We start from the raw sequence: 27,543 nt of genomic DNA on the forward strand, positions 1-27,543 counted from the left end.
TTTAACAGCAATATTTGTTTTGCTGCAGGAATAATGGAATAATGACACTAAATGTGCCCCATGCATCACTAACAAATACAATATTTACTGTTACCGTGTTAATCTGGTGAAATTTACAGTGCTCAGCTATTTGGTTAATCATATTAAGCTAAAACCATATAATTCATTTTTTAAAAAGTTCTACATCTTTAGTAGAAATCGCTGATATACAGAGAGACAGTCTTTTTTTGTCTTATCATTGGATTTGTAAAATGTTACAATAAAAAAAAATTGTGCTTTAAAAAAAATCATGTTTTAGAACAAAAACAAAATGACCTTTTTCATATAAAACCTTTTATTCTAAATATTCAAAAAAGTGGTCATGGTTTAATGTGACATACCATACATTAACACACTGGAAACATACAATGCTATATTGTTTTTAAAAACCAAACAAAGCCCCGGATAGGAAATTCATGATCAATAAACAACATTTAAAATAGCATGCAACACTTGATGATGTCATGTTTCAAAAAAAAAAAAAAAAAGATCACGTGTCCATGAAGCCTTCACATATATTCAACAAATAGAAATATATAAAAAAAATACAGTGAAAATTATTTGTGTTGTCCTTCCATCACAAATTGTAAAATTCTCATGCATCTTCCAAACCCAAGTTGTTATTATGACTATGATTGATACATGATTCTTGTTTACGACATTCTGATTCTGAATTAATGAGGGCTGGAGCTTTAAAAGGCCTTTCACAGCATACCCACATGAGCTATTGGAACACCTTTGCAAGCATTTATCGCTGCGTTAAATGATGCATGTGCTAACGTCTATAATGAGGCTCCTCTCAGCTGTCAACGATGGGTGGATACATTCACCATGCTCGAATCAGGATTCTGATGTGAGCTACAGACCTAATTAAAAACTGTCACCTCGGGAAAAGAGAAGGAAACGTAATGTGTGTGGGCGGAAACTTAATGAGCTTCTTCAAACCCGAACGCACACGCTCAGTCGTGCAGTCGTTAATGGTCATACAAACCACCATGTGCATGTGGCCTTACGTGTCCTGACATGTTATATAATACTTCATTGACGGTCCTCCTTGACTTTCTGCAGCACTCACAGGCTGTTAATCACGTATCTGACAAGGGAAGCAGCAGCACAGTCTTTGCTTTGAGAAGCTACACTAAAGCTGGGATGGCTTTCCTCAGACTACTCAGCAATTATGTACTAATAGTCTTTCTCCCAGTGTATTGCAGTTCAGCACATGGTACAGGTAAGTGTTTACATGATATTGATTGCTTTTTAGAAACATAAAGAGAAGTAACAGTATTATTTGTTAAAGTTCCTTTCTATTTTCCTCAGTGATGCCCCTTTGATTTTATTACACATAATAGCGAATGGCTTTTATACACGAACACACACGACCAGACTCTGCTCAAACCAAGAAAACATGTCAGGGATTATGTTGTGCCCGCTAAACTGAGTCACACTTGGGGATTAATGTCACTTGGGAAGTAAAATTGAAGTAATGTCTTAGCCTGTAAAGATCTTAGAAAGGCAAAAATCAAACAAACAAAAATAAAAACATATTAAAACTATTTCTTACACCTTTAGGAGATGGGATGATATGCAGCAATAGTTATGATTTCTTTTTGTAAGAGCAGAATTACTTCAGATTTGATTTCTATACATACAAAAATGAAACATATTTCTGCATTTTTATTTATTTAAATGAACTGGAACATATTAGATACATAGAAAAACTGTACTGGCATAATCCTGAGGTCAGATTAAAAGGTCACTTTTGCTGACCATATCACAAACTACTTTTTTCCCCCAAAGTCGTCTAAATGAGTAATGAAATATCAAGCTAATATAAGCTGGAGTTAAGTTAGTTAAACGTTACAATTGGTAGTTCATGGACATACATATTTGACAACTAATCCTTATATAAGACCTTGTTTGGTTAGTTCAAGCTGTTTTAATTTACTTTTCCCTGAATTTCATCACTGTCTGTGTCTTGGCAAAGCAGCTATGGGAATATTAGATGAAGCCAAACTGTAAAGTGTGAAAGAACAACAAAGACCATATAAGGATGCAGGGGGAGGTGCTATAAATCACAAACCTATCAACCATGAAACTTCATTTGTGTCCCATTTGGGGCCTTTGTGCTCTCAGTTTAGCTTAGCATTCAATTTCCAGATTGTGGTTTTTGCTAAAACATCCTCATTTACATTACCCCTGCATGTTAAATGGCATTCAAGGGTAACTGGTGTGCTTGAACTAAAGGGTTGACTGGCCTCACTACTGCCACAACTGGAGTGTCAAGACAAAGGACACTTTGGGTACCTCTAAGATGCCAACAGCTTTGACAAATTAGCAGTATTTAATGGCAGCAGAATGGAGGAAGGTTGATATGGCATAACAAATCATCTTATAAGACAAACTGCAAAACTGTAAATGGCACTATTAAATGAATGGGACAGTGCCAGCTGTTGCTGTTTAAATGCACTGAACAAAATCAGACAAGCAAGATGCACTATACACTAGGAGAGACAAAAATGGAAAATATCCCTTAAAAATTGATTAACTTTTATATTTTAATAATTTAAAAGAAGAAGTAGATTCATATTCATAGATTAATAGAGTAATTATAAGTGGAAGTGAGATATAGGCAGTGCCTGAATAACATTCCTGCCATTAGTATAAATTTTCATCATCCCCAAACCTGTAAGTGAGCAGCATTTATTTAAATAATTTCTTCTTCTATATGATGCCTCTAGTATATCTGTAAAGCCTTAATCGGGTCACTAATGTGACACACAGTAAATAAGGATTTCTGATTGTATACATTCACTAACAACAATACATAACAGACCTTATCTTTACGAATAGAGGAACTATTCCCCAACCAGCTCAATCACAGAGAGCGGTAAGGTGGAGATGTGCCTCACAGCTTCGGATATTTTACTACTACAGTACCTCAAATGCCAGAAGTTCATTTAAATTCAGTTTTCAAAACCCTGAAATGCTAGATTTTAGAAATATCTTATTCTTCTGTCAGGAAAGCAGGATCATAGCTTTGGTATACTCGAGTTAGAGGGTTTGATCAGAAAGCCTGGCACTGTGGTTAATGTAACTGTCGGCACATTAAGATGGTTAAAGAAAAAAAAACTAAGACAGTTGATAAAGCGGTGACCTTTTCTCAAATGTTACCTCAAGTAATCAAATATATCTCAAAATGCTTTCTCCTCCCTTGTCATGCAAACTCCCTCAAGTCAAAGAAAAAAAAAGTCCACTTATTTTCCAAGACACATCCCAAACACATGATTATCACTGCTGTTCTCAAAAATAAGTAGTATGAGAGCTCGCACCAGCGCTGCTCAGTCTCTCACACACCGTCATCCTCAAAGGTTCAGTATACTTTTTAGTAAGGCACAAGTGGAATATTCCTCATAATGAGAAACTGAATGTCAGTCACAAAGGAACTAATACGTCAACATTCATCTCTATAGCGAGGGCAGACTGACCGGCAGATGCAAGGCATATAAATTCATGCTGTAACAAGCGTAATGCAAAAGAAAGAGGGACATTCCTTTGTGTTAGCACAGAGCTGCTGCCTTGTAGAGAACGTGTTCATTGTTGATGATGCAGTGTTTTTATCAGTGAGGATCCTCTCGATCTGATGCAGATTTCAGGGCCTCTGAAAAATTCAGCAGGAGCTTTGCACAGACACGTCTATTGCTTCCGAAGTTTGATGAATTTATTGGTCTTTGTTTGCAGGGGGTAGGAGGACAGGATGCCCAGTGTGTTGCTACCTCGGTACAGGGTTTTCATTTCCTTCCTCTGCTCAGGAGGAGTTTTCTTTTTTTCTTCAAGCTCATGCCTCCAATACAATCATTTGCTCCAGTCTGGAACAATTTTTTTTATTTTTTATTTTTATTTGGCTCAGTCACTAGCACAGCAGTCAGTCAGTCACGTTGATGACATAAAGACTTCAGACTTCTTTCACAGACTAAATCCAAACTGTGTGTTTTTATGTGTGAGGCTCACACACATGAAGGTACATGGCTTCATGACTGATTTATGCGATGGTTGGAACACAGTCTACTTAACAAATGTGTTTGGGTATGTCATCAGCGATGCTCTGTGAATGAACACAAAAGCATGTTTGTATCTGTAATCTCTGTCAGTGGCTAGATGTATTTTACACAGCTCCCCAAATCTTATTATTCACGCTGCTCCTCATTTGAGGTTTTCGATGATGGCGATCTCCTGTCGGTCGGCGTATTCTGGACTGAGGCCGTTTAGATAAAGGCTGCCGTTCCTCGCCAGGGCCCCCGGGACAGGACTGAGGGAAAGATTCACTGTGGGATAACCCTCTCTGTCCTCACAAAAGTTAGCTGACAGCGTCCTCTTGCCAGGGGTCATTTCCTGGTTGATGGACGCATTAATACCCAGCTCAGATGACAGCTTGCGCTTGATGGATGCAGCACGCTGAAACTTGTCATAAATGTCAACACTGAGTCGCCTGCGGGTCTCTTTGAACTCTGCTGACACATTTGCAGTCCATTCTGCTGCATGTGCACGAAACTCCCCAACCTGCAGAAAAAGAATGAAGATTGATGTTTGAAGGCGATCAAACACGTGATTCTAAGTTTCTCTATCTACACCTGGTGTTAGAAAAGTCTAGTTGCACTAAATGTCTCTGTTTACTTGTGTTTGGGTAACATGTGTGAATTATATCATTGCTGGTATTTTACAGTGATAAAATTATTATGATAGATTGTGCAGTTGCACTTGTTGGTAATTTGTGTGCACGTTTTGGACAAAGAGCTGAAGCTGTCTTCAGGGTTGCCAGATTTGTGGGTTTCTCACAGATTTGGGCTACTTTTAACATAGCATTAAAAGTTGACAAAATTAAACACAAGGTGAACGTTTATTCGGGGTGATTGTAGAATCCAGAATCTGAAGGCCAATGAAAAAATGAAAGGTAGTTTAGTTCAATTCAATTTTATTTATAAAGCGCCAAATCCCAGCAACAGTTACCCCCACGAGCAAGCACTTTGGCAACATGGGGAAGGAAAAAGTCCCTTTTAACAGGAAGAAACCTCCGACAGAACCAGGCTCAGGGAAGGGTGGCCATGTGCCACGACTGGTTGGGGTGAAAGAAGGTTAAATCCGCTCAACTCAGAAACAGGCAGCAAACACAGGAATGGCATAAGATGCTCTGCCAACAACTGAAGGGAAAGACTGGGCTTAAATATGTACACTGAGTTTATCAAGGGAAGTGGATACAGGAGGGTGACGAGACACAGCTGAACCTAATTTAAAAACAGGGCAAGGAAGAAAAACTAAAAACAAGAAACAATCAGCTACCAAAATAAAACAGAAAATAACTAAAGGGGAGCAGAAACAAGTAGTTAAGGACACTGGGGAGGCTAGACTATGTAAAGCATTCAAAAATATACTCTAAACACTAAAAAAAAACAGACTACCAAGGTTGTCAAGACCAAACACAGCAGCAGTATAATAAAACAATAAAAAACTAAGAACCCTAAACAACCAGTCACAACTGAAATAGGACACTTAATAACCAAGAATACAAAGTTCCAAAATACAAAAACTTTCCAAAACTTAGGGTTCCAAAACACAGGACCATGAGAATAGCATATTGTTCAATATCCAAGTATTCAAATTCTGTTGACATAAATTTATTGTTGTCTTGAAGTTAAAATGGCTGTTAAAGATTCATAAAAGCTAAAATGTGTAAATTTAACTGACAGGAGGTTGCTAGACAACCGGATGAGATCATAATATCCGATATGGATAAGACTTTTTAGGGTCCCAAATGTGCCCATGTGCCAAATTTGGTCATAAATAAGTAAATCAAATATCTACAAATAAAAATTCATATTAAATTTGTTAACTTCAGTAACCTACCAACATTACTCATCATGTACATACACTGCCGTACTAATATGGGGATCCCATTGCAGCATATTAGGCTGGTTTTGGTCTTCTTATTGCTGGTTGTAAGGGTGGTTTTGAGACACCGACATGGCAACCCCAAGGCTTCTCTATTTCTGGCACAGTTCTAAGCATCTACACTAGAGACACTTTTACTGCCATCCTCTGTCACACAGTCAGATTAAAATTTAATTCATGTGAAGAGACAAAGTAATTTTTTATAACTCTAATGTAGAACATGGAGTTGAAGCACTAAATCCAGGAAAAACAAAAAAACTTGGATGTGTTACATGAACATGGTTTATAAAATGTCATTTCTGTTAATCAGTGCAAACCCCTGTTTAATAGCTCTTATCCAGAACATTCTTCCACAAAATATACCAGCACTCCAATTAACAAATGAGCACGACAGACCTTTTTAACATTCATTCATTATTTGCAATAAAAGTTAGCTACCATAAAGGCCAACAGCAGATGTGGAACTTTATGAGAAGTGGGAAATGAATGAGAATAAAAACCTTTAAAGCATTAGTACATTTAGTCTCATTCTCTTGTGCTATCATTAACCTGAGGTTAGCGGACTTAAAAGGACTTAAAAGCAGGAAAATGTTTCCGAATTCAATGTGATTTTTAGAAATGGGTCTGTGTTGCGAGTTTTTTTTTTTTTTTTGCTGCATTTGGCACAAGATGTTGTACACACATTAGAGGTTGCAGACATTTTCCCAACCATTCATCACTGGCCTGTTGAGATTTTTTTCCCAAAGAATATTAATGCAGGAGCCTAAAGCAATGAATTAAAAATGAGTTTTTGTCATTGAGCTGTGTGTGACCTACTGAACAGGCCTCTGGCGGATATATACTGTATGTGCTTTGCACAGTATGCTTATTTATGGTTCCTGAATAGTGACAGGGAAGAGGGAGTTAGGCCAACACATCATTGATCCCACCTTCATTATGAATTAGACCCGTTTCTCCCGGCTGTTTTGTTTATTTATTAGGCTCTAAGGTACACTTGAATTGAAAATGATGGTGCACATTGGAGCACAAACACTGCACGCTTTCCCTGCTGTCTTTTCACTTTCTCTTCCCTTCCCCTAATCCATTCCCTCAGTCTCCCACTTTGTCTGTCAGTAATGCAATTCCCTGCGGAGCTCACAGCCTACACAGCTGTACTCCTAATTATGGCTGTGAAAGGATTTCCCACTATAGAGTGCTATATGCCCTTCAATGTGTGCATGAATGTGTGGCTTTTCCCATTCTTTCTACATATAAATAATGAACCTGCCACAGCAGCACAGTATCATATTTATCAGCACCAGCCACTGCAAACACACCAAAGATTTTGACCAAGTCCTGCACAAAATGGCATTTTTACATAACAGGGTGGGGCCAGGATGGAGATTGAGCATTTCACTTTCAACTGTGTGTGAGGAAAAAACTAAAAAAGTCGAGACAAATAGGATCATATTCAGTAACTGTAAAGAAACCCCTCCATTGACAAAGTTATATTTGTGGATAGTTAATCTGTAGCATCATTGTGAAACACTTTAACACATGTACAGTTGTTTGGTTGTAATTTGAAAGAAATGATTGAGAATTTTCTGAGACAAAGCGCTTGATCTAAAAGGCTGATTGGTGAGCCACAGCTGAACTCAGTGTCCTTCTATATTAGACAGTTACAACAACTCATTGCTTCAGTTTTACTTGACGCCTTCCACCCTTTGCACAGCGATTTTTAGTTTCTTCCGTCTGGGTGAAGTGTAAAACAACAAGGCTTAAAAACAGCTTTTTTTCCAGCTGCCATCTTTCAGATGAACAGATCATAGTTTTGCTTATATTGATTATTTATGCTTCATGATGTGGAAATTCTTTTATGATTATTTATTCAATTCATTAGGTTGGATTAGGCTTGTGTTTGTTTTAAAAGTGTGCAGGACTATTAACTTACTGCAGACCAAATGTTTGTACTCACAGGTACAAAAAAAGTAACCTGAACCTTTCTGTCATTGGAAAAAAAATGCATTAACTACAAATTTGTTGGCTTTGCTACTTAAAGAGTGAAAATTCACTGAATACTAACTTCTCAATATACTTTGTAGAGCAGGGGTGTCAAACATAAGGCCTGGGGGCCAGAATTTACCCAGCAAAGACTCTAATCCAGCCTGCTGGATGGCTTTGGAAAATGTTCCAAACTTGTTGGATACTTTGTGTGAAATAAAGGCCAAACAGCAATAAAAAAAAAAAAAAAAAAAAACGTGAAAATGAAAAATGCTAATAGACCTCTCAGTAAGTGCCAACCACGAGCTTGGTTCCTCAAGCATGGGATGCTATTAGCATAAGACTCTAAGATAAATTTTGGGATTCGAGGGGCTGACAGAGTTCTTTCTTCAACTTCAGTTCAGATTCTGCATATCTGCATGCTTTATGTTGTCAGTAAAACCAACAAAAGAGCCAACTTAACAGCACTACTTGCCTCTTCTTTAGTTTTCTTGGAGATAACCCGAAACCAGTCTCCGATCATACTTAGCACTGCAGCAAAGTATGCCAAGCCCACCAAAATCCAGAAGAGCACCACGGGTTTATAGTAATCAAGGTATTCTGGTTTCTCGAACCCACCTGAAGAACAACAAACAAAACTGTGTTATAAAAGTCGGTCACATCGTTCTGGGATACTTACAGTGCTGTGCAAAAGTCTCGAGCCGCCTGTCATTTCTCATTTACATTTTGCTTGGAAAATGAGAAATGGCTGCAAATATTAATTTAAATATATGTGTGCCAATATTTACTACAAGATCCCCAACAGCACTGGCTGAAATCAGCCCCAAATCAGAGTTGCCACCATGTTTCACAGCTGGCGGTAGAAAAAAGCTTTAAACCTGAATTCAATTTCTTAAGTACATGACTTTTAGATACTTTTCATCTGCTGTAGATATTTTTTTAAGGCCTGACATTTCTTTGGTCCCCAACCTTTTAAAGCTTTTTTTTTTTTTAGCTCATAGATTCTTGGGAATCATCTTGTTGGTGCAAATATGCTATTTTATGCATTTAAAAGTGTTAGATTTGACATCTGTTTTTGCAGCAGACTGCTAATAACAAAATGCCTAAAGATAAAATTTAAAATAGGTTCTTTCCCAAACTGGTTGTTCCCTTGAGTTAGGGGCCTTTTTTTTGAACGATTGAATGATTTGTAGGTCAGCCTTGAAAACAGTCAGGTACAGGGAATGGACAGAAAATGAGTGAAAAACCAAAGAAAAACTTTTAAGAAAGTCTCTTGAACACTTTCAAAAAAAGGTGTCTGGCTCCTTGGAAGAAATGAGTGGTAGCTAAAGACTTTTGCACAACGCTCTGCTTGACTTCACCCAAATCTATTTCTATGAATGACCCAGGAATAGGGGCTTTTATATAATGATTTTTCTATAATAGATCCATGTTGCATCAGTTCATGGGCTGGTTCTGGTTTTCTGTCATTGTGAACATATTACCTTAAGCCCATTTAAATGCCGCCTCAGCCCCCATTATGGTCCTTACCTTTCAATGACTCCGTAAAATATCAGCAGGGATGAAGAGTCAGAGCCAGCCAGCTCAGTGTGCAGTTAGATAATCTCCCATTACAACAACATTTTAACTAACGGGAGTCCACATTGATTAGCTTAGTGTAGCTACTGGGGGTTGGCACAGGTGCCACAATCTAATCTATAATCATTAGGCCTGTTCAGGGAAGTTTAATCCAGCAGTCTAAGTGTTTGTGATTTGTCCCATCTGCCTCTCTCTTGTTATCTGCCAAGAAGGTCAAATCAAGCTAATACCAGCTGCTACACAAATACACACAAGCTACGAAAAATGCACAGTACACCCTCTTACTTTTTCTATCACAGACATACTGTATTATGTACAGTGTGTTTAGTTAATTGTTTATAATTATTCTTTTAGGGTGTTTACAGACTTGCGTCATGAAATAGTGTGACATTTCAAGAAATGCGGTACGCTTATTACATTTCTTGTGGTGAGTCATGATCAGTGCTCTTCTCGGGTTTATTTATGGAAGGAGAATGAATCTACTTCCAGCAGCTGTATAAAATTTGAAAATAAGCAGGAAGCAGGGTATATCTGAAGATAACAAAATGCCAACTGGTCCATCAGACACAGTGTGACACATTGTTTATTCTGCACAAAACCCCCCAACAACTGTAAAACAAGCTTGCTGTTTCACAAAGATGAAACAATATGGTAGAACAAAATGGGAATAATTATTGTGAAATGAGCCAATGTCCGAAGGAAAACTATTGTCCAAAACTAATGTAAAAAATTACTAGAAGGTCTGGCTCCTTAGAAACATAATCTGACCAGTGGCTCTGTTATGCTTGCTTGGATATAAAGTAATTCCCATCAACATCTTCAAAGCACCAAATGAAGACAACATTTGGGAGACTAATGTGATGTTCTGGTAGAGCTCCAGAGACTCACACAATCAGTGGCTATGAGCTTGGTGGTCTTTACAGTTAAATATGTTATCGGTGTTCATAAGAACTACTGTTAAGGTGCTTGTAAATTAAAGTGAGGCACAGAATATAATTGTAGTGCACTGGGAGGCTTATCACTGCTGCGCAGATCCTTTGAGTCAGGCTGGCCGATAAATCATTCAACTATAAATACACTGATTCTACATAAAAATGAAAGACAAAAGAAAAATTCAAGTGACCTTTTTCTCCAGCGACAAAGTCTCCAAAGCCGATGGTGGTGAGCGTGATGACGACAAAGTAGATGGACTCGAGAGTGCTCCAATCTTCGATGTGCTTGAAGATGACGGCTGGCAGGGCCACGAAGATGAGGCACCCGAACAGGATAAAGAGTAGCGTGGAGATGACGCGAATCTTTGTCTGGCTGACTTTCCACTTCTGTAGGGAGATTAGCTCACATGAAGAATACATGATGTGCACTTTCGGAGACTAAAACTTTAAATTCAATCTGTGGGAGCGAAAGGGAAGTGCTTGAAAGAATTCAAACAGCGCAGAAGCTTTACATGGAAACACTGCGGCTGAATTTTATGAATAGTTACCATGTGCTTTGGTTTCTGATGTGCTAATAAAACAAGATGTTTGCTTTTCCTTACAGGTGCGGCCGCTGGCGATACATCGTGAATTTTTATTTGTATGCTATCCTTTTATTCCGATTCCGATCCAATTTTTTTCCTGCCTGTCCTGCGTTAGATATTGTCAATATGTATACTACATATAATGTAATAACTGAAAAAAACACCAACAACAACAACCCATGCTTTTATTTATTTATTTATTTGGATCTGTGGGGATAGGTTAATTGGAAAATCCAAATTGCCATTAGGTGTGAATGTGAGTGTGAATGGTTGTCTGTCCCTGTGTGTTGGCCCTGCGACAGACTGGCGACCTGTCCAGGGTGTACCCCGCCTCTTGCCCTATGACAGCTGGGATAGGCTCCAGCGCCCCCCGCGACCCTGAAAAGGATAAGCGGAAGCGAATGGATGGATGGATGGATGGATCTGAATATTGTAATGAGTCACTTTCTTTGACCTCTTCCTAGGAATAAATTATATGTTTTCTAACATCTCAAGCTGTGAAGTTCATGCGACATTATTTCCACTCTCAGATGGAACGCCCACCCATGACTTGACATCCCTTGGAAATGCTCTAATAACAGATTTACTACATTTTTAGTAGCAGCTACTGTATGCTAATTGATACATTAGAGTCAGCACTTGCACTGCTTCAACAACAGCATGCACATTTCATTTCTTCATTATCCCCAGAGTTCGTCTTTTGCTTGAGTTACTGTGCATTATATTCTGCACGCTGTCCTTTTTTGTGCTGCCCTTGCACTCATGGTGACTGCTTTCAGCTGGGTCTCTTGGTATCATGCCCTTTTCCTCTGCAGTTATGTAAGACCAAAGCACAGCACCTCAGAGGTAAAGTATAAAGAGCAGACAGCCCTCAGATCACTCTGTCTGTGATGTCTTATGTCCGCATCGCTCTCAAAAAAGCATAGTACAACAATGCACAGTTGAAAGGTAATCTACAGTGAATGTTATAGAAACAAATTAAAACTGCATCACTGTATTTCCATGGGGACCAGTGAAGCTGATGGTTTTCAGCACCTTCACTGCACGGCAGTGAGTTCAGCAGGTGGCAGTCCATCTTTTTCCATTGTCTCCATGACCTTCCAACCTGTCTTTTCCTCCCCGGGGAGGGACAGAGCCAGCTATACATCAAAATCAGTACCCTGACAAAATGCTTTTGTCAGTGCTTTTATACTGAAACAGGAGACTCTTAAACTACTTTTTGAGGGGACGTATGAGTTCAGCTGACTTTTACAGATAAACAAAGTACATCAGGAAATGAAAAACATCTGATAATTAGGCCCTCATCTTTTTTTGTCTTTCTTCTAGGAATCTACCAGATGCTACACTCTTCAAGGTAATAAAAGTCAGTGCCTATCTACCTTATCAACAGATTTGTATTCATTTTTAATCTAAATTCGCAATAAATTTCACTTTTTACAACTTTATTCATGTATAATGTCACTGATGGATAGAGAACATATCTTACCACGATCATCTTCTCTACTTTGGCAATGCCCTTCCCAAAAATAGTTCCCAACTGGTCCCCGACACCAGCCAGTAAGAATCCAAATAGGGGAATCCCCAGCAGGGCATAGATTATACAGAAGATCCGCCCACCTTCTGTGTGAGGAGAGATATTCCCAAATCCTGAGAGAAATGACACACACACAGTGAATGTTGAGTGGATCTTGACAGTTTCAGTGATGTTATGTTTCCAAATTATTCTATCCTCTGGAGCAGAACATAGTTTTAATGTACAATTTGCATACTTTCTAACATAAAAATTAAAGGCGATTGTTGATTCATAGTTGAATCTGTTTTATTTTTCTCTGAGCTTTCATTCATGAAATTGCACATTTTTAAAAATCGTATTGCTCTCTACTTTTGCTATATCACGCTTGTCAGTTTAAATCATGAAAAATCGTGTGAACGAGTGTTTGGTTTTTCTTCTGTAATGAAAAGGAACATGAAGAGTGAAGGATCCAAATGCAGAAAACAGACATTGGTTAGATTAAACAGAAGGCACTGTTTATTTAGATCAAAAACTCAGATTTAAGTCCTAAACAGAAGATGAGCAAAGTCCAAAATCCAAACCCAAAACCCTGAGGGTCAGAGAAATATGCAAGCAAATGAGCAGAGAAGCAGTACTACACGACAAGCAACGCAACCAAATCGTTGCCTGGTCACTGGCTGGATCCCTCCTTATGTGGGGATGGTCTCCCCCCCCACCGGCCACCTTGATGTGTAAGGTGGGCTGACCCATGTTAGAATGTCCGGTCTGTGCCTCCAGGGCTCGTGGGTGCCTGTAGGCCAATTGGGTGGGTTAGGGCATCTTGTCTCAGGGAGCTTGTTCAGACCATTTTGTCTCATCCCTATTGTGACGCAATGTGCAGATGAGCTCCAAGCCTCAGGACTCATCTGCACACTCCAGTCTACTCTTTGTGGTGGTGGTGCTGGGTGCTGCCCTAGACATGGCGGTGTTCAGGACCGTTGTCATTGTCATTGTGTGCCTGACGTCTGACTTCTTACCGCCCTCTGGCAGGGTGTTGGGAATGGGGCTGCCTACTGAACCAGTCTTTGCTGGTTCTCTCTTTTCTTACTTGGTCTTCCATGTCCCAGCTCCATACATCACATCACTCATTCCCTTAGGGTCTTGGGGAGAGGGGTGAATCATATAGTTCAGTGGTCCCCAACCCTTTTTGCGCCACGGACTGACCTTTAAGGTGTCGCTGATAATTACAACAAAATAAAACCAGTAACGGTACCACAAAAAGAAGATTTATTCAGAACAAACGGGAAAAGACCCATGGAAACCTAGTTAACAATAAAACGATCAAAAAAATAACAATAAAAACCGATAAAACCCTGAAAACCATAAATGTCACACCCAAGCCTCAACTCTCGCGGCCTGGTACCAAACGACGTACCAGTCCGTGGCCCGGGGGTTGCGGATGGCTGATGTAGTTCACCCCAACCCCCCTTTTGAGTAGTAACTCTAATAATTATGGTTCACGACATATAACCACACACATAGGCCATGGGGGGCAGTGCAGTACCCAGAGGCTGTTTCGTGGGGCTGCTGCAGTGGCCCTATTCACCCCTTCACTGACCCTCATTTTATCTGTAAGTTAGACATTGAGGGTCTTTGCAGTACCAGTTTGCCACTGGTTCGGGGCAGCATTTGCTCACCAGGTTCTTGAGTGCCTGGAAACCTGGGACCCTATTCTTGAATTGTACCAGAGTGACAGGCCTCTATCAGGGTTGATTCCCTTTTGTCTTTGGTCCTCTGGGACTCTGGTTCCATCTCTGCCTGCCTTTGGGCATGCTCTCTCTGTCTCACACTCATACTACAAGAAGATTGCTGATTTATGTATCTGTGTATTTTATAATTGTTGTGTTGCACGTGCTGTATGTCTGTTCTTTTTTTATACAAGAGCTGTAGTTGGCGATACATTGTGCTTTTTTTCCTGTCTGTCCTGCCTTAGACATTGTTATACTGTACCACATATATTGCAATTACTGAAATAACACAAATAGAAATGGATAAATAAGCAGAGAAAATATTCACGTGAAAAAAAAACAGAATTTCAGAACTTCATTCATTACAGGCTGCAACAAAACAAAACCTGCCAGACAAGAAAATTTTCACGAAGTCTGACTGTGCTATGATATGATTGCTGAGAGGCACAAAAGAATAGCTGTGAGAAATTTCAGTAGAAGCTGCGTAACGTCTCTGACTCGGAAAAAAGCTTATTATTCGCACCCTCTATTCTCAGCCAACTCTAACATGAATGAAAAATGGGGGGAAAATGAAGCGATGAACATTGAGCTGTACCTCTGAAACCTGAGAAACAAAAATATGAGTCTATTACAGGTTTAACGCCTTTGTTTTAATCCCCAAACCCATATTTAGCTGCAGCTAGAAAATCAGTCAAGATCGTGTTTAAAAACAAAATCTGCGCCTCTCGTACTCCTGACCCCACACACCCATCAAAATGCAATATCGATTTCATTATTTAACGTTTAATAAGGCATCTGCATAATGAACTACATCCACTTTTCTTAATTAATGTAGTCATCTGTCTCAGGAAATGAGCTGCAGGGTGTCTTCTAACAACTTTCCATGATCACATTGGAGCAGGGTGACACCTAATGTGAGAACAATTGTCAATCATGGCTCAGTAATTTTAAGATCAGTACAATGGGAGACAGGATGTCGGATTAGGTTTTTTAACCTGCGGGTGACATTGCAAAACAAATGAGAAGCAGGAGCGCTCTAATTTGAACCTGTACTTAATTCATTTCTTCCTGAATTAATTCTAGTTTATATTCTAAGCTCATCTTTTGTTTTATTTCAATAGCAGACATAAAAGCTTAGTACGGTAAGGGTATTAGTCACATGTGGCAGAAGACATCTGTGGTATTCATTCATCTGTCTATTCATTAAGCGATGTTGTTACCTCGTTATGCATAAATAATCAAATAATAAATAGTTAATAGGAGTGTCATGATGACTACATATTGATTAAAATCATGACAGATATAAATAAAAAATGTTTCTTTTTAGTTTTGTCATTGAAACGTGCAAACATACATGGAAACACAGTATAAGTATAGAGTATGAGGCAAAAACAGAGCTTATACAATTCTAACACCTTAAGAGTCAATATTTGGTATGACCACCTTTATCCTTCAACACAACTAGAACTCTCTCAGGTAAGCTTTTGCATTTTTTCTTTAAGTAATCTTCAGGAATAGTTCTTATTTAAAAAAAAAGCATTCAAAGCTAGTTTTGGATGCCTTTTGATTCATTCTCTAGCAAGATGATCCCACACTACTTCAGTAATGCTGAGTTTGGGGCTTTGGGGAGGCCAATCCATGACTGATCATGTCCATTGTATGTTTTTCTAACCAGATATGCTTTTACTGCACTGGCAGGAAAGCTGAAAAACTCAGATGAATCTAATCAGGCGACTTCCATATGGATCAAAATCTGACAGTGTTTTTAATTCCATCAGTTTTGATCTCCAAGAGCTCCAAAACCACTGACTGAGCTCCAAACCATGACAGCACCTCCACCATGTGTTTAAGATGGCTGTACACACACTCATTGGTGTGCCTCTCTCCTGACCACCTCTGTGGATAGTGACAATGATTTGAAACAAAAGTTTTACTCGTTGCCACTTATTTTCAATCTAGCTCTAGTAATTTGGCAAACCTGTTTCCACTGAGACCATTTCTCACGAGGTTTCCCCGAACAGGTCCTATGCTAGGTCCTTGTTGGATTTTTATTTTTCCTGATTTTTAAAGGACATGATTTTCAGATACTGTCCATCTGTAGATATTTTTTTAGTCCTAGCACTTCTTCTTCTGTCCTCCACTTATCCGGTTACCTCAAAAATTTAAGGCTACACCATGCTGAGACATACCAAGTGTTCAGCTCATTGCTTTTTGCTAATCACTATTCTGTGGTTGTCGCATACAAGTACTGGATTGAAATTGACCACTCAAGACCACTTTGAAATGTTTTTTAAGTCTGGGTCCTTGGAAGCAAAATATAATGAAATAATGACTGGCTTCACACTTTTATGCAGATATCAGCATTGTTAATATACTGATTTACTGTGTGACTGTAACTGTGATGTGGTAGTCTGATAGTGTGACAGCCCTGGGCAAACACAGCCAATTTTAAACCATCACATATTTTCTTAAAAATATCTAAAAACATAAGAAGTCATGCATTTAAAATACATTATCTGCCTTCTGCTCTACCGAGATGCTGTTGTCCTACAGGACTTGCAATATATCAGACTTCAAAAACCATGAAAGGTATTCTTGAGTTAGTTTCAGAGCATTGCCTCATGAACAGTACATTAACCTTAAGATTTTAGAAGGAGGAGCCCTGGATCACCTCTTTCCCGACACAGTTGAGTGGATTATGTGATGATTGCATATAGTAACACGTCAGGTCTTGTTCAATCTCTCGTAGGAGCGATGACAATTGCAGTGGACAGTAAAAGCTTAATGACTTCCTTCTAAACTCATTAAGTGACACCGGGAGAGAAAACCAGCTGCACAACATTTAACAGAGTGACTTCATTAGCTACAAAAAGACACAGGCTCCGGGTTTGGTTGCTCTTTCTCTTTCCTTGAATCAGATGTTGGTACAGTGGGTTTGAGGTGGTATCAAAAATATATAAAAAATATACCTTTTTATGGAAAACCATTGCACAACGTGTCGCAACATGTTCTTGTAAAAACAAACTTCCAACAGAGTCCAAAAGGAGCAAAGTTGTATGAGAGAATAATAAAAAATTTTCTACAGTCTATAAATAATGAATCATTTGAGATCTGTTGGTGTAAATACAGTAGAAATGTGAATTTCCAAGTATACCAGTCTTAACAAAGAAATCCCATGGGGGAGAAATGCTGTGAGATCAATGATTACTGTTCTTTTGCTCCCAGGAGAGGGTAGGAAGGAGCCAGGAGAGGCAACCGAACCCACAAAGTTATTCCAGTTCATTACCTCGATAAAGGGCAACGATGAAGGGGGGTATGCTATGTTTCAATAATGGGCATCCAATTAAAGATCACATAAACAAAGGAGTATGTGTGTATGAAATGTAATGTTTGATATGGCTTCAGAAATGGTTTCCTGTCTGGACTCTTAATAGATTCTTTACAGGCTGTGCGCTGACAAGAAATGACATAATGGCTTCTCTAAAGCAAGATGTCTTTGCATAGCAGCACAAAGGCCACAGAACATTTTGTTCCAGTAAGGCAAAATTAAAATGATTGCCAACAGAGAGAGCAGCAATTATATGTTGTTTGCACGAACAACCATCAGAGATACTACAAACAAAATCACCACCCGGGATCGAGACTTCTGTGGCAAAATCTAATTTCAAGCACAGTTTACTACCAAAAAAGATTTCAATTCTTAATTTCAGACAGTTTTGGATGCTTCATGCTTTTTTAATTAGTTTTTAAACTAAAGCAGAGCTCTTTCACTTCTCTGCATCACTTACTGCACTCACATTGCATAGAAAATCTAGTAAACCTGCTTGTACTGAGAAAACTCGACATCTGTAAATCACTGGAGCACAGGAGTATAAAAGAGAGAGTCAACATACTCAGTCTCAGGTGAGCAGACGAAAAACCCACAGTGCAGTCTTTGCTTTTTCGCAATAAATTCGAGGGGAAGCATATTTTAAAGCCAGAAGGCAAAATCCATTTATGGTAATGCAATGCATTAGCAACATTTTATCACAAGGATGAGCTGTGACAGAATCCAGGAAATATGAAATGAAGCTCAACAGCCCACCACACAGATATGTTATACCCATCGTGTGTGTGTGTGGAGGGGAATTTTTCATGAGCGGAACTGCAAGCACAAGCCTGGCGCAGTGCACCAAAATCTAGAAATCTGGAAAGAGGTTGCAGGAGAAGTCTTAGTGTTAGCAAACAAAGTCTGACGCTAAAATATTTATCAAGATCACACTTAGGGTGTTTTTAAAGGAGGGTGTGCTCCGAAAAGGTGCAACAGATGTGAAATGGAGCCCAACAGCCCACTGAACAGACACGGCGAACTGTCATGGTCCAATTGGAAGAGCCAGATGAGCTGTCAAACCGGTTGTGTGGGTGTTTGTGTGCGTGCCATTCCTTTTTTCTGATTAGCAAGCTCTTACAGCTGGAGGTGACAGAGAGAGAGCAAATGGTGTAAATGATGGAAAAAAGGGAAGTGTGTTTGAGTTTCAGGCTGTTTTTTTGCTTGTACGAAGCCAAATTACATTACTACATATTTAAGCTGGACATTTAAGTTCTGTTATGTATAAAGAGCACAGTAGCTAACATTGAGGGCACAATTTGCAAATGAGGTACAAAATTATTTACTGGGATAATCTCAAGTGAGAGGCTGCTATAGACCAAACTGGATCAGGTCAAGTATTCAACTAAAACAACTATTTAAGGCCTGTTCAGGCACTGGCTCACACTTTTTGGTAGTGGGACTGAAGTGTATCCACTTGTATCCAAAATGCTTCCACATTGTTCTTACAATTTATTTGCATTTCCATTTTATTTCACAACCGAACGAGAAATTTCTCTGCTTACCGATGGTGGTGATAACAGTCCCAGCGAAGAAAAAGGAGGAACTCATGTCCCAGAGGCTCGTCTGATTGGATGAATTTCCCGAAGGGTTCACACCTTCTCGAATTGCTATAACCACTTGCTGCAGAAGAAAGAAGAAAAAAAAAAAACAGCCTTAGCATGAAATAAATAATACAGTAAATATGTGCCGCTATTTTCCATGCCAAAGTTTACATGTCACAAGCAAAAGATGTGGAATGACCTGCGCACAAGTTCATGATGTTTTGAAAAATCGCTTTTACATTTTTTTCTATACATCAAAATGAAGTTTATGTGTAAGTTGAATAATAATGTAATCGTCTGCCTTCTTTCCTGGACGTTCGGCTACTAGTCTGTTCTTTACATCACTACCAGTTTCCCACGCTGTCTGAGTCAGTACTGACTGACATTACAGTCCTATCATCTTCTTGCCTGCCTCCTTTGAGCCAATCTGCCTCCATTCTGTGTTGTTAAATCTGAGTACTCTGTCATTCTCTCTTTCAGAGTCTCATTCGTGCAGCTCATCTCCTCCCCATCCCCACCACACCCAACAGAGCTCTATCCACCAAGCCTCAATCTACATCTTCACCACCATCTAGGGATCCTGTCCTAAATCAATGCTGGGATTCTGCTCTGCCATGAAGGGTCATCAGAGTTTAATCGGCAAATACATTATTTAATTTTACTCTCTCAACAAATCATGTTCAGTTCTTCTAAATGATCTCTCCTTATTGAAATTCTCATGCAACATGTAGACTTGCTTCTTTTCTCACCTATTTGCATAGAGTCTGCTCAGTCTATACTTAACACTGGGCATTTGATTACAGTGAGTTCACCCTGCTGGCAAACTGCATACTGGATAAATATAGCCAGACGCAGACAGCTGTGGCATTATCGCCTTTCTTTATGATAGATTATGCCTTGGAAAGCTAATGCATTAAAATGTCTGATGTGTTCCAGAAGGAGGGAAAAATTGAATTCAGGGAGATTGCAGAATTCAGCTACCGTGATAGATGTCCGCCTAAGACACCATAATACGGCCTAATAAGTGACTGGTCTCCTGATGGCTATTCATAGCTTGGCATCAAGAATACTTTTAAGTGGTATTTAAAAAAAAAAATGAAGTGCCAAAAGTGCCAAAAATGTTATTTCTTTCAGTGGCAACTTCATAAGCGAATCAATCTGCATATGTTACTTTTATAACAAAATTACTTTACTGCAGTAAAATGTTTACAGACTGGTACAAAAATGGTTTTGCCCTCTATTGATAGTTTCGCCACTTCACAACAACTCTAGACGAGATACATTTTCTTAACAGCTGAATTATAGGTGCTGCTACTTTGACATGTGCCCAACAGGAAGCTGTAGTCACATCTGCTAGGCCCTTACCTCCATGCTGCTAGATCCAACCATTTGTAGTGTCTCTGCCTTTGGGAGCATTTAATTGCAATGACCTGACAAATGATATAGTTTGCTGCGCAGCACGAGTTTCTTCTTTAGTTTTAGTGAGTGAAATTCCAGTATTTTATAAGTCTGTTACTAAGCACTAATTAGGATTCAGCAGTTAGCTACGTATGCAGCTTGCAAACTGAAGGGAATATCGGACTCCAAATTTCCACAGTGACAATGAGTTTAAGACCAGTGTGTGATGTCACATCCAGTTTTATAACAGTTTATGAAAACAGCTTGTTAAAATTTGTTCATCTTCTTTGTCAGCATGTTAAATATCTATTTTTAGCCATAAAATGATCTTTTCCTGAACCTAACAAATAAATCTATTTGTATAAACGTGTGTAATTCACAGACACACACCAGCTAAGAGTTTGATTTCTCCTTTTATCCTGCTGATTTATGTAATTAATAAAATACATGCTAAGTGCATTAAACTGTACGTCTCCTGTCTTTATCAGGTTAATTTCAACCATCCTAAAATTGGACTGAAATATTTTTTCACGATGAAGCATGAAAATAGGACGCCGCTGCACACAACCACCAAACAGGTGGTCCTCTGATAACATCAAACAGAAAACAGGCAACCGGGTTTGAGAAGAAAAAAATGTCAGCACTTACAAAAGTGAAAATAGCATAAATACCATGCTGAAATAGTTTTTAGCATGAAACATGAAAACAGGACGACACGGCCCAAAACCACCAAATGGGTGGTCCTCTGGTTCCATCAAACAGAAAACAGACAATAAGGTTTTAGAAAAAAATCAGCACACAAACAAGGTGGAAATGGTCATTTCCAAAGGAAGCATTAAAACTTGAACTTAAAAATTTACTTCCAAATAGAATGCAACAAGCCTAATAATTCCAAACCACATCCCAAAACTTCAGAGCCCCTGCTTATGCAATACGTCTTATCCGTGATCAACTTTGGGGGTCATCATTTTGCCCCTTCCAAAATGACAGCTGACAGCTCCTGACTCCACCTCTATAGTTCTATCTGTCTTTATATATCCATAAATGTTTCTGCTCAACTCAGCCATCATATCACTCTGTGATCAAACAAGACCTGATGTCCACTTCAAGGGACAGAAGCAGAACATAAAACGTAAAAAAATTACAATTTTGAAAAAGAACATTTTGTCTTCTGGATCTTAGGAGGTTAAAGTGTGTTAATGGAATATAATAACAATACTACAACAGTACTGTACAATAGCACACAACAGTCTGTGTCTGTGATCTTCCTGCTCTTCCTGCTACCTGTTTCTAACTGTTTTTCTTTTCTTTTTTGGGGGAGTTGACTAGTTCAACTGACCTACTTAACCTATATCGATCTCTAATCACTAGTGTATAACCTGCACAGATATTACAGTATGTAGGTAAAGCTGTAAAGCTGAGAGTTGCCCAGGTAACCACTGGACGCTAGAGAAAAATGTGTATGTGAATAAAATGTTTGAATTCCTTGTTATGAATATTATGAAAATGTCCTTGTTTAGTCTACTAATTTTTTCCTCCTCATGGACTGCACAAAAAGTTACCCAAGGACACACTCTGAGAACTCTGATTTTAGATCTAAGGTGTAATAAGAGAGAAAAAGGGCACAATTAAAAAATCAGTCTACCGCATACAGCACCATGGAAACTGTCACAGATTCATCATGACGCATTCTGATGTTTCAGATCCATGGACAGAGATTCCAGCTTGAGTAAACCTGAGCCAAATAAGACATCGATGAGTACGGCAGACTCAGCTAATATAATTAATCAAACAAACCCCGGCCTCTCTCTGCTACTAGGAGATGGAGAGGAAGGATCGTATTGGCTGTTTGGTATCAAGGATTACAGCATCAAGATAAAACAAGAAAGATAAAAGATCAAGGCTAGTGAACTGTCATTTCCTCTGAATGCTGGATTAACTTGATCCCACCAGGTTTAAAAAAAAAAAGAGAGAGAGACTCAGGTCAACAGGGGAACAGTTTAATTTACTGCAGTAAGAAAAAAGCATTTTTGGCCCAAGTGGCAACTAAAGAGACTCGCTAGAATTATTACTGAGACAAAATGAAAGAGAAACACTTTGAAACGACAGGGGAGCAGATACTCTACTACAGATCTGATGCCATTAACTTGCAGAGGAATACTTCGCTGGACTAAAGCTTTTACTCCCCTGTGATTATGCATTCTGTTCAGTTTGAGGCCAAGAAAAAAGATCTAAAAAGGATCTAATTCTTGAGTGGCTTTTCTTTTAATAAATGTAAGAATTGAATCAGAATCAGAATCAGAAAGGGTTTTATTGCCAAATGTTGAGCAGGTTTACAACATTAGGAAATTGCTGCGGTGCTTCAGTGCAAACATACTGTCATAAAAATATAAAAATAAGAATAAGAATTAAAAAGAACCAAAAAGAGAACCAAAAAGAGTTAGAATTTTTTAATTATTTCCATCAGCTGGATTTAATATGAATAGACCTCAGGTTTGGAGTTACGTTGCTATAATATAGTAAGTGTACAAGACACCGTATGTTGCTCATCAGTCACTAGAACGAGCTCAAATGACGACAATTAGGAAAAGCACAAAAGCATAGAATTAATTGATTTACAGTTTTCTCCACTCATTAGCTGCTATAATAGAGTTGGTAGAGCCCACTGGAGGACAGCTGTATTATGAGACTTAATACATGTACCAAGATTAGCTTTTAATCATGTTTTTGTCTAAACCTCATAATTCCCAAATAAACCGAAGGAGGAGGAGGAGGTCAAAGTTAATTCCACTACATTCACAGTGGCTTTAAAAACACAATTTAGCAAATCATTAGATCAGAAAGCCCTGGCTCAGTCAGCCCCCTTTTGTGTCCCAGCCAAGTGAGCTTATTAATTCACCGCTTTGGCACTCAGCTATATGCAAACTAATAAAAGATAAGAAAGGATGACGTGAAGACCGCAGTGGACGTCTCAAAGCTGAGGCAAATAGACCGGAGAGAAAGAGTTGGAGCTTTTAACATCACTCACTTTTTTTAATTACTCCCTTTGAGAGCACATCTCTCCTCAATCCTCTGCTGAGTAGTGTTTTATCAGCAGGAACCTGCAAAGGTGTGTGCATGTGTGTGTGTTTGTATACATCATTAAGTAAAAGTGTGTGTGTGTGTGAGGGAGGGGGGACCTCAGTTGAAGCTGCCTATCAATAAATGATCAGAAGAGTAATAGTTACTTGAAAGGCTGGTGTACTCACTGCAGCTACTCTGCCCACCTCTGCCCGAGACTAGAGTTTGGCTGGACTCTAGTCTCGTGAAAACACAATAAAAGATTTATATCAACACTGCTATCTGCCTTACAATTAGCCTCAAAATACCAAACATTAAAGTGATTCTAAATGCTTCCAGAGACAACTCGCCCTGGATTTTTAGGTTAAGTTCTTGAGCAAGTAATTAGTTCCAATTTGCTCCAGAAGTCCAGGAAACCCATAGAGCTCAGATGCATCTAAAGACAGAGGACAGTCTGCAGAAAAAGGGACACGCAGGACAAGAGACATACTTGTATAGCAAAAAACATCCTCATCCTGTTTATCAGTTTTACAGCTGATGGTCTGTCAAAAAAACTCCTACTTTGTTACAGACTGATCCAATCTCAGTGCATATTGTCAAAAAAAGTTGCTTTTTGTCATGTAAGTTGTTACGTGGGTTCCTACTTTTAGATGACGATGATGCAGAATCAACTGTTGCTACTGCTGGCTTTCCATATGTTTTCCTGATGATGTGCTTTTAAGTATGTCTTAACCGTAAATAAGCTTCACTGTATAGTCGTAGCCCTATTGTTGGACGTCATGTAACAGGTAGTGGGACTGAAAGAGAGAGCTGGAAGGATGATTTCCATTGTCCAGAGCCTCAGGTTTCACTCTAACAATGTGAAAGACGGATGATCTCGGCTCTGAAAGCACCACCATCACCATTAAACATTAACTCGGCAATTTAAAGATAAATAACCGCCATCTGTTACAACTGTGGCCACGACACATTTTTCAATACAGGCAGTAATAAATCCTTTCAGCGTGAAATTGGTTTTAATTATGTTAGAGCACACATGTACTATAAACAGCGTATGCCAATACTTTTATTACTTTAATGCCACAAAATTTTAAAAATGTTTGCTCCACTCACAATGAAATCATCCTTGCCATTAAACTGTATGTTTATGCCAGTAGCTTAATTTGACTTGTGACACGATGATTTGGTTAAAGCAAACAGACAAAAAATAAATAAAATGAATACTATGAAAAGAAATCATAGATTGGAAATTGTATAATAAACTTGCTTTATGTTCTCTGTAGACCTTCATTACTTTGCTGGCTCATTACTTGTTTGCATTTGGTCATTGTTGCAATGTTTTAGGGCATCCTACCATACTATGTGAAAAAAAATACATATATTGGTTTTTAATATATTACCTTTTTAATTTTTCATGTTACTACATAACGTTGGTCTTGCACATTTTGATAGTTGAAGGTGTTTTTCTTGGCTCCAAGTGGCAGACTCTTAATGAGAAATTGCAGCTAGCGGCCAAATTTAGAAAAGGTAGAAAATCATTTTTCCCTTGAGATTTAAGACCTTTCAGCTTTGGCACATTAGAAAAGTAATCATCATCCACAAGTGCAATGCTCCAACAAGATTCCCCAAGAGGAAATGCTTTTAATCAACCCTGACAAGTTTGCCTGCTAGATAAACTAATCCATAGAGAAACAGTCGTGACTTCACGAGTTAAACGGCTGCACCGTCAATATATCTTTTTTTAGTGCATTTTTATTTTTAGTGACTGATGTGCAGTTACAAGTTGACGGATTGGATTCATTTAGTGAGATTTACTAGTTCAACTTGAGACTTCATGGCTTGATTTGTAGTTACATCTTTGACTTTCTTTTCAGCAAACATTGAATACCCAAAGGGCAAACATAACACAAACCTGAGGACCCAGATGGGTAATTTGGCAGTATTGTGCTTTATTTTGCTGCAATTCATAGTTTATATTTGTTTTCTGTATATTTTATTTTGCAGAGCAGTTCAAAATGGTTAGATTTACATCAGCACTAGCATTCAAGATTTGGGGTGATTAAACAGTAGATGGGCTGTTGAGCCCTTTTGTTCATCCCATGCTAATTTGTAATAGCTTTAATAGAAATGTCAAAATTAGCATCAGCCTCCAGCAATGATGGGTTCCATGTCATTTAGTTTACAGCTCAAAAAACATTTAAACGTGCCTCTCTTAAGGTACTCCCGCGCTAGTCTCAGCCTCAAGTAGTAATTTTCCGGTGCTTGGCATATGGTGAGCTCAAGAAAATAAAAAGTTCCCTGCATGGTTCGATTCTGTTGCTTCAAATGAAACTGCAGATAAAAAGTAAGTAAAGATATGCTGTGATATGGAATTCCCTAGAATGAAACTTTGTTTTAAAGTTCCATTTAGCAAAACAGATGCATTTCATGATTTGTAACCCTGTATCAATTGTCTAAGGCTTCTAAAACCCTCACAAATCACTGTTGAAAAATGCATTTCATGGATAAGAAAAGGTACAAAAGAACCCCAAATTTGCTTATCTTTAAAGAATGGTATTATTTAGCTTTAAAACAAAGACATTATGACAGAGACACATGGCAGTCAGAGAGTCCTGCATTGGAACAAAGATGGTGATGGTTATAACAAGAGATTCAAACTCTTCTGAGATTCTTAGCTGTAACTATGGTATGAATGTCAAAATCCTACGTCGCCTTGTTCTTGAGTTATCACATTTGCAAACTTGGGTGTTGACACCCCCTGGTCGTTCCCCGGCAGGGTGACGACAATACTCCATCAGACTTTTACAGCTGTGGGGTAAAAACTATTTACAGTTATTATACTTTTCTGCAAGGCATAATGTTAGAGGCAGGGTAGGGTTTCAGGGGTGCTTAAACAACATTAAGCTGCCAGGTACAAACTGCACAGTGCTCAGTGTTCTCCCTGAGTTTTAAAAATCTGCAGACAAATTTTGTGTTTTGCTACACATTAAGACCTGCACAACAGAATAAATTAGGATTATTATTATGGCACTAAAGCTTCCACCTACCCGGACCAGCTCTTCCAACTCCGAGGAGTTTACACATGCATGCGCAACCAAGAAGTCCAGCTTTTGAGTAAGAATGGCCAGTTTCTGGGAGCTCTCGTGAGGCTGTTCAAGCGCTCTGAACACTGTTGCCCCAATGATAAGGTACAACACCACCAGGAAAAAGATAGCTGATACGGTCTTCCACCTCATGACCGTAGTCCGAGTGTCGCACTCGTCCTCTGGGGTGTTCAGCACCACTGGTTTGGTTGAAAACGACAGGCGAGGCTTGGAGTTGTGGGCGGCAGCCTTTGGGTCAAGAAGGTCAGGTGCAGCCACTGCAAGGACACAAATGATTTACGTGGATCAGTGTCTTTACATGTTTCCTCATTTATCACATCATTCACCTTTCCTATGATTAGACTTGGTTGTGCTATTTTTTATCACAGACATAAACAGGAAACAATATGCGCCATATGAGATTTGCATAATATAATATAATAGGGTTGCGAGTAACTATTTCCCATGGTCACCATCCAGACAGTGCAGTATCATAATATGTTTTATTCATTCCAACTAAACAGGGCTAAATGTAATAATAAACCTTTAACAAATGTGTCAAACAAAAAAGGAGCTCTCACTGAAGAAGCTTGGACCAAAGGAGCTGTGATATTTCTGCCTAAAAAGATGGTTTAGTCAACAAAATAATTGCCAGTTATTGATTCTGTCATTTAACTAACTGTTTAAATTACTGTTTGCTTCTTCATCACATAAAGGAAAAAGTTTGTGAGATAATTAGAAATCTTACCACCCTTTAAACTCATAAAATGTTCCAGGACTGGCTGTCCCGGAACA

At 38.8% G+C, this 27,543-nt stretch overlaps 1 protein-coding gene across 1 annotated transcript in view; it reads right to left on the reverse strand.

The window, feature by feature from the left end:
* Positions 1–316: 316 nt before the first annotated feature.
* The window catches only part of LOC309688843 (potassium channel subfamily K member 2-like), a 30,502-nt gene continuing 3,275 nt past the window's right edge, over positions 317–27,543 (reverse strand). The window contains exons 2-7 of the mRNA XM_082504863.1: positions 26,713–27,026; positions 19,169–19,286; positions 12,543–12,703; positions 10,664–10,859; positions 8,438–8,580; positions 317–4,596 (exon numbers count right to left, since the gene is read on the reverse strand). Of these exons, the coding sequence (XP_082360989.1) occupies positions 4,240–4,596; positions 8,438–8,580; positions 10,664–10,859; positions 12,543–12,703; positions 19,169–19,286; positions 26,713–27,026 (1,289 nt within the window). The 3' untranslated portion in view covers positions 317–4,239. The remainder of the gene's footprint in view (positions 4,597–8,437; positions 8,581–10,663; positions 10,860–12,542; positions 12,704–19,168; positions 19,287–26,712; positions 27,027–27,543) is intronic.

The sequence above is a fragment of the Aulonocara stuartgranti genome, assembly GCF_965226115.1.
Source record: "Aulonocara stuartgranti genome assembly, chromosome: 15".
Classification (NCBI taxonomy): domain Eukaryota; kingdom Metazoa; phylum Chordata; class Actinopteri; order Cichliformes; family Cichlidae; genus Aulonocara; species Aulonocara stuartgranti.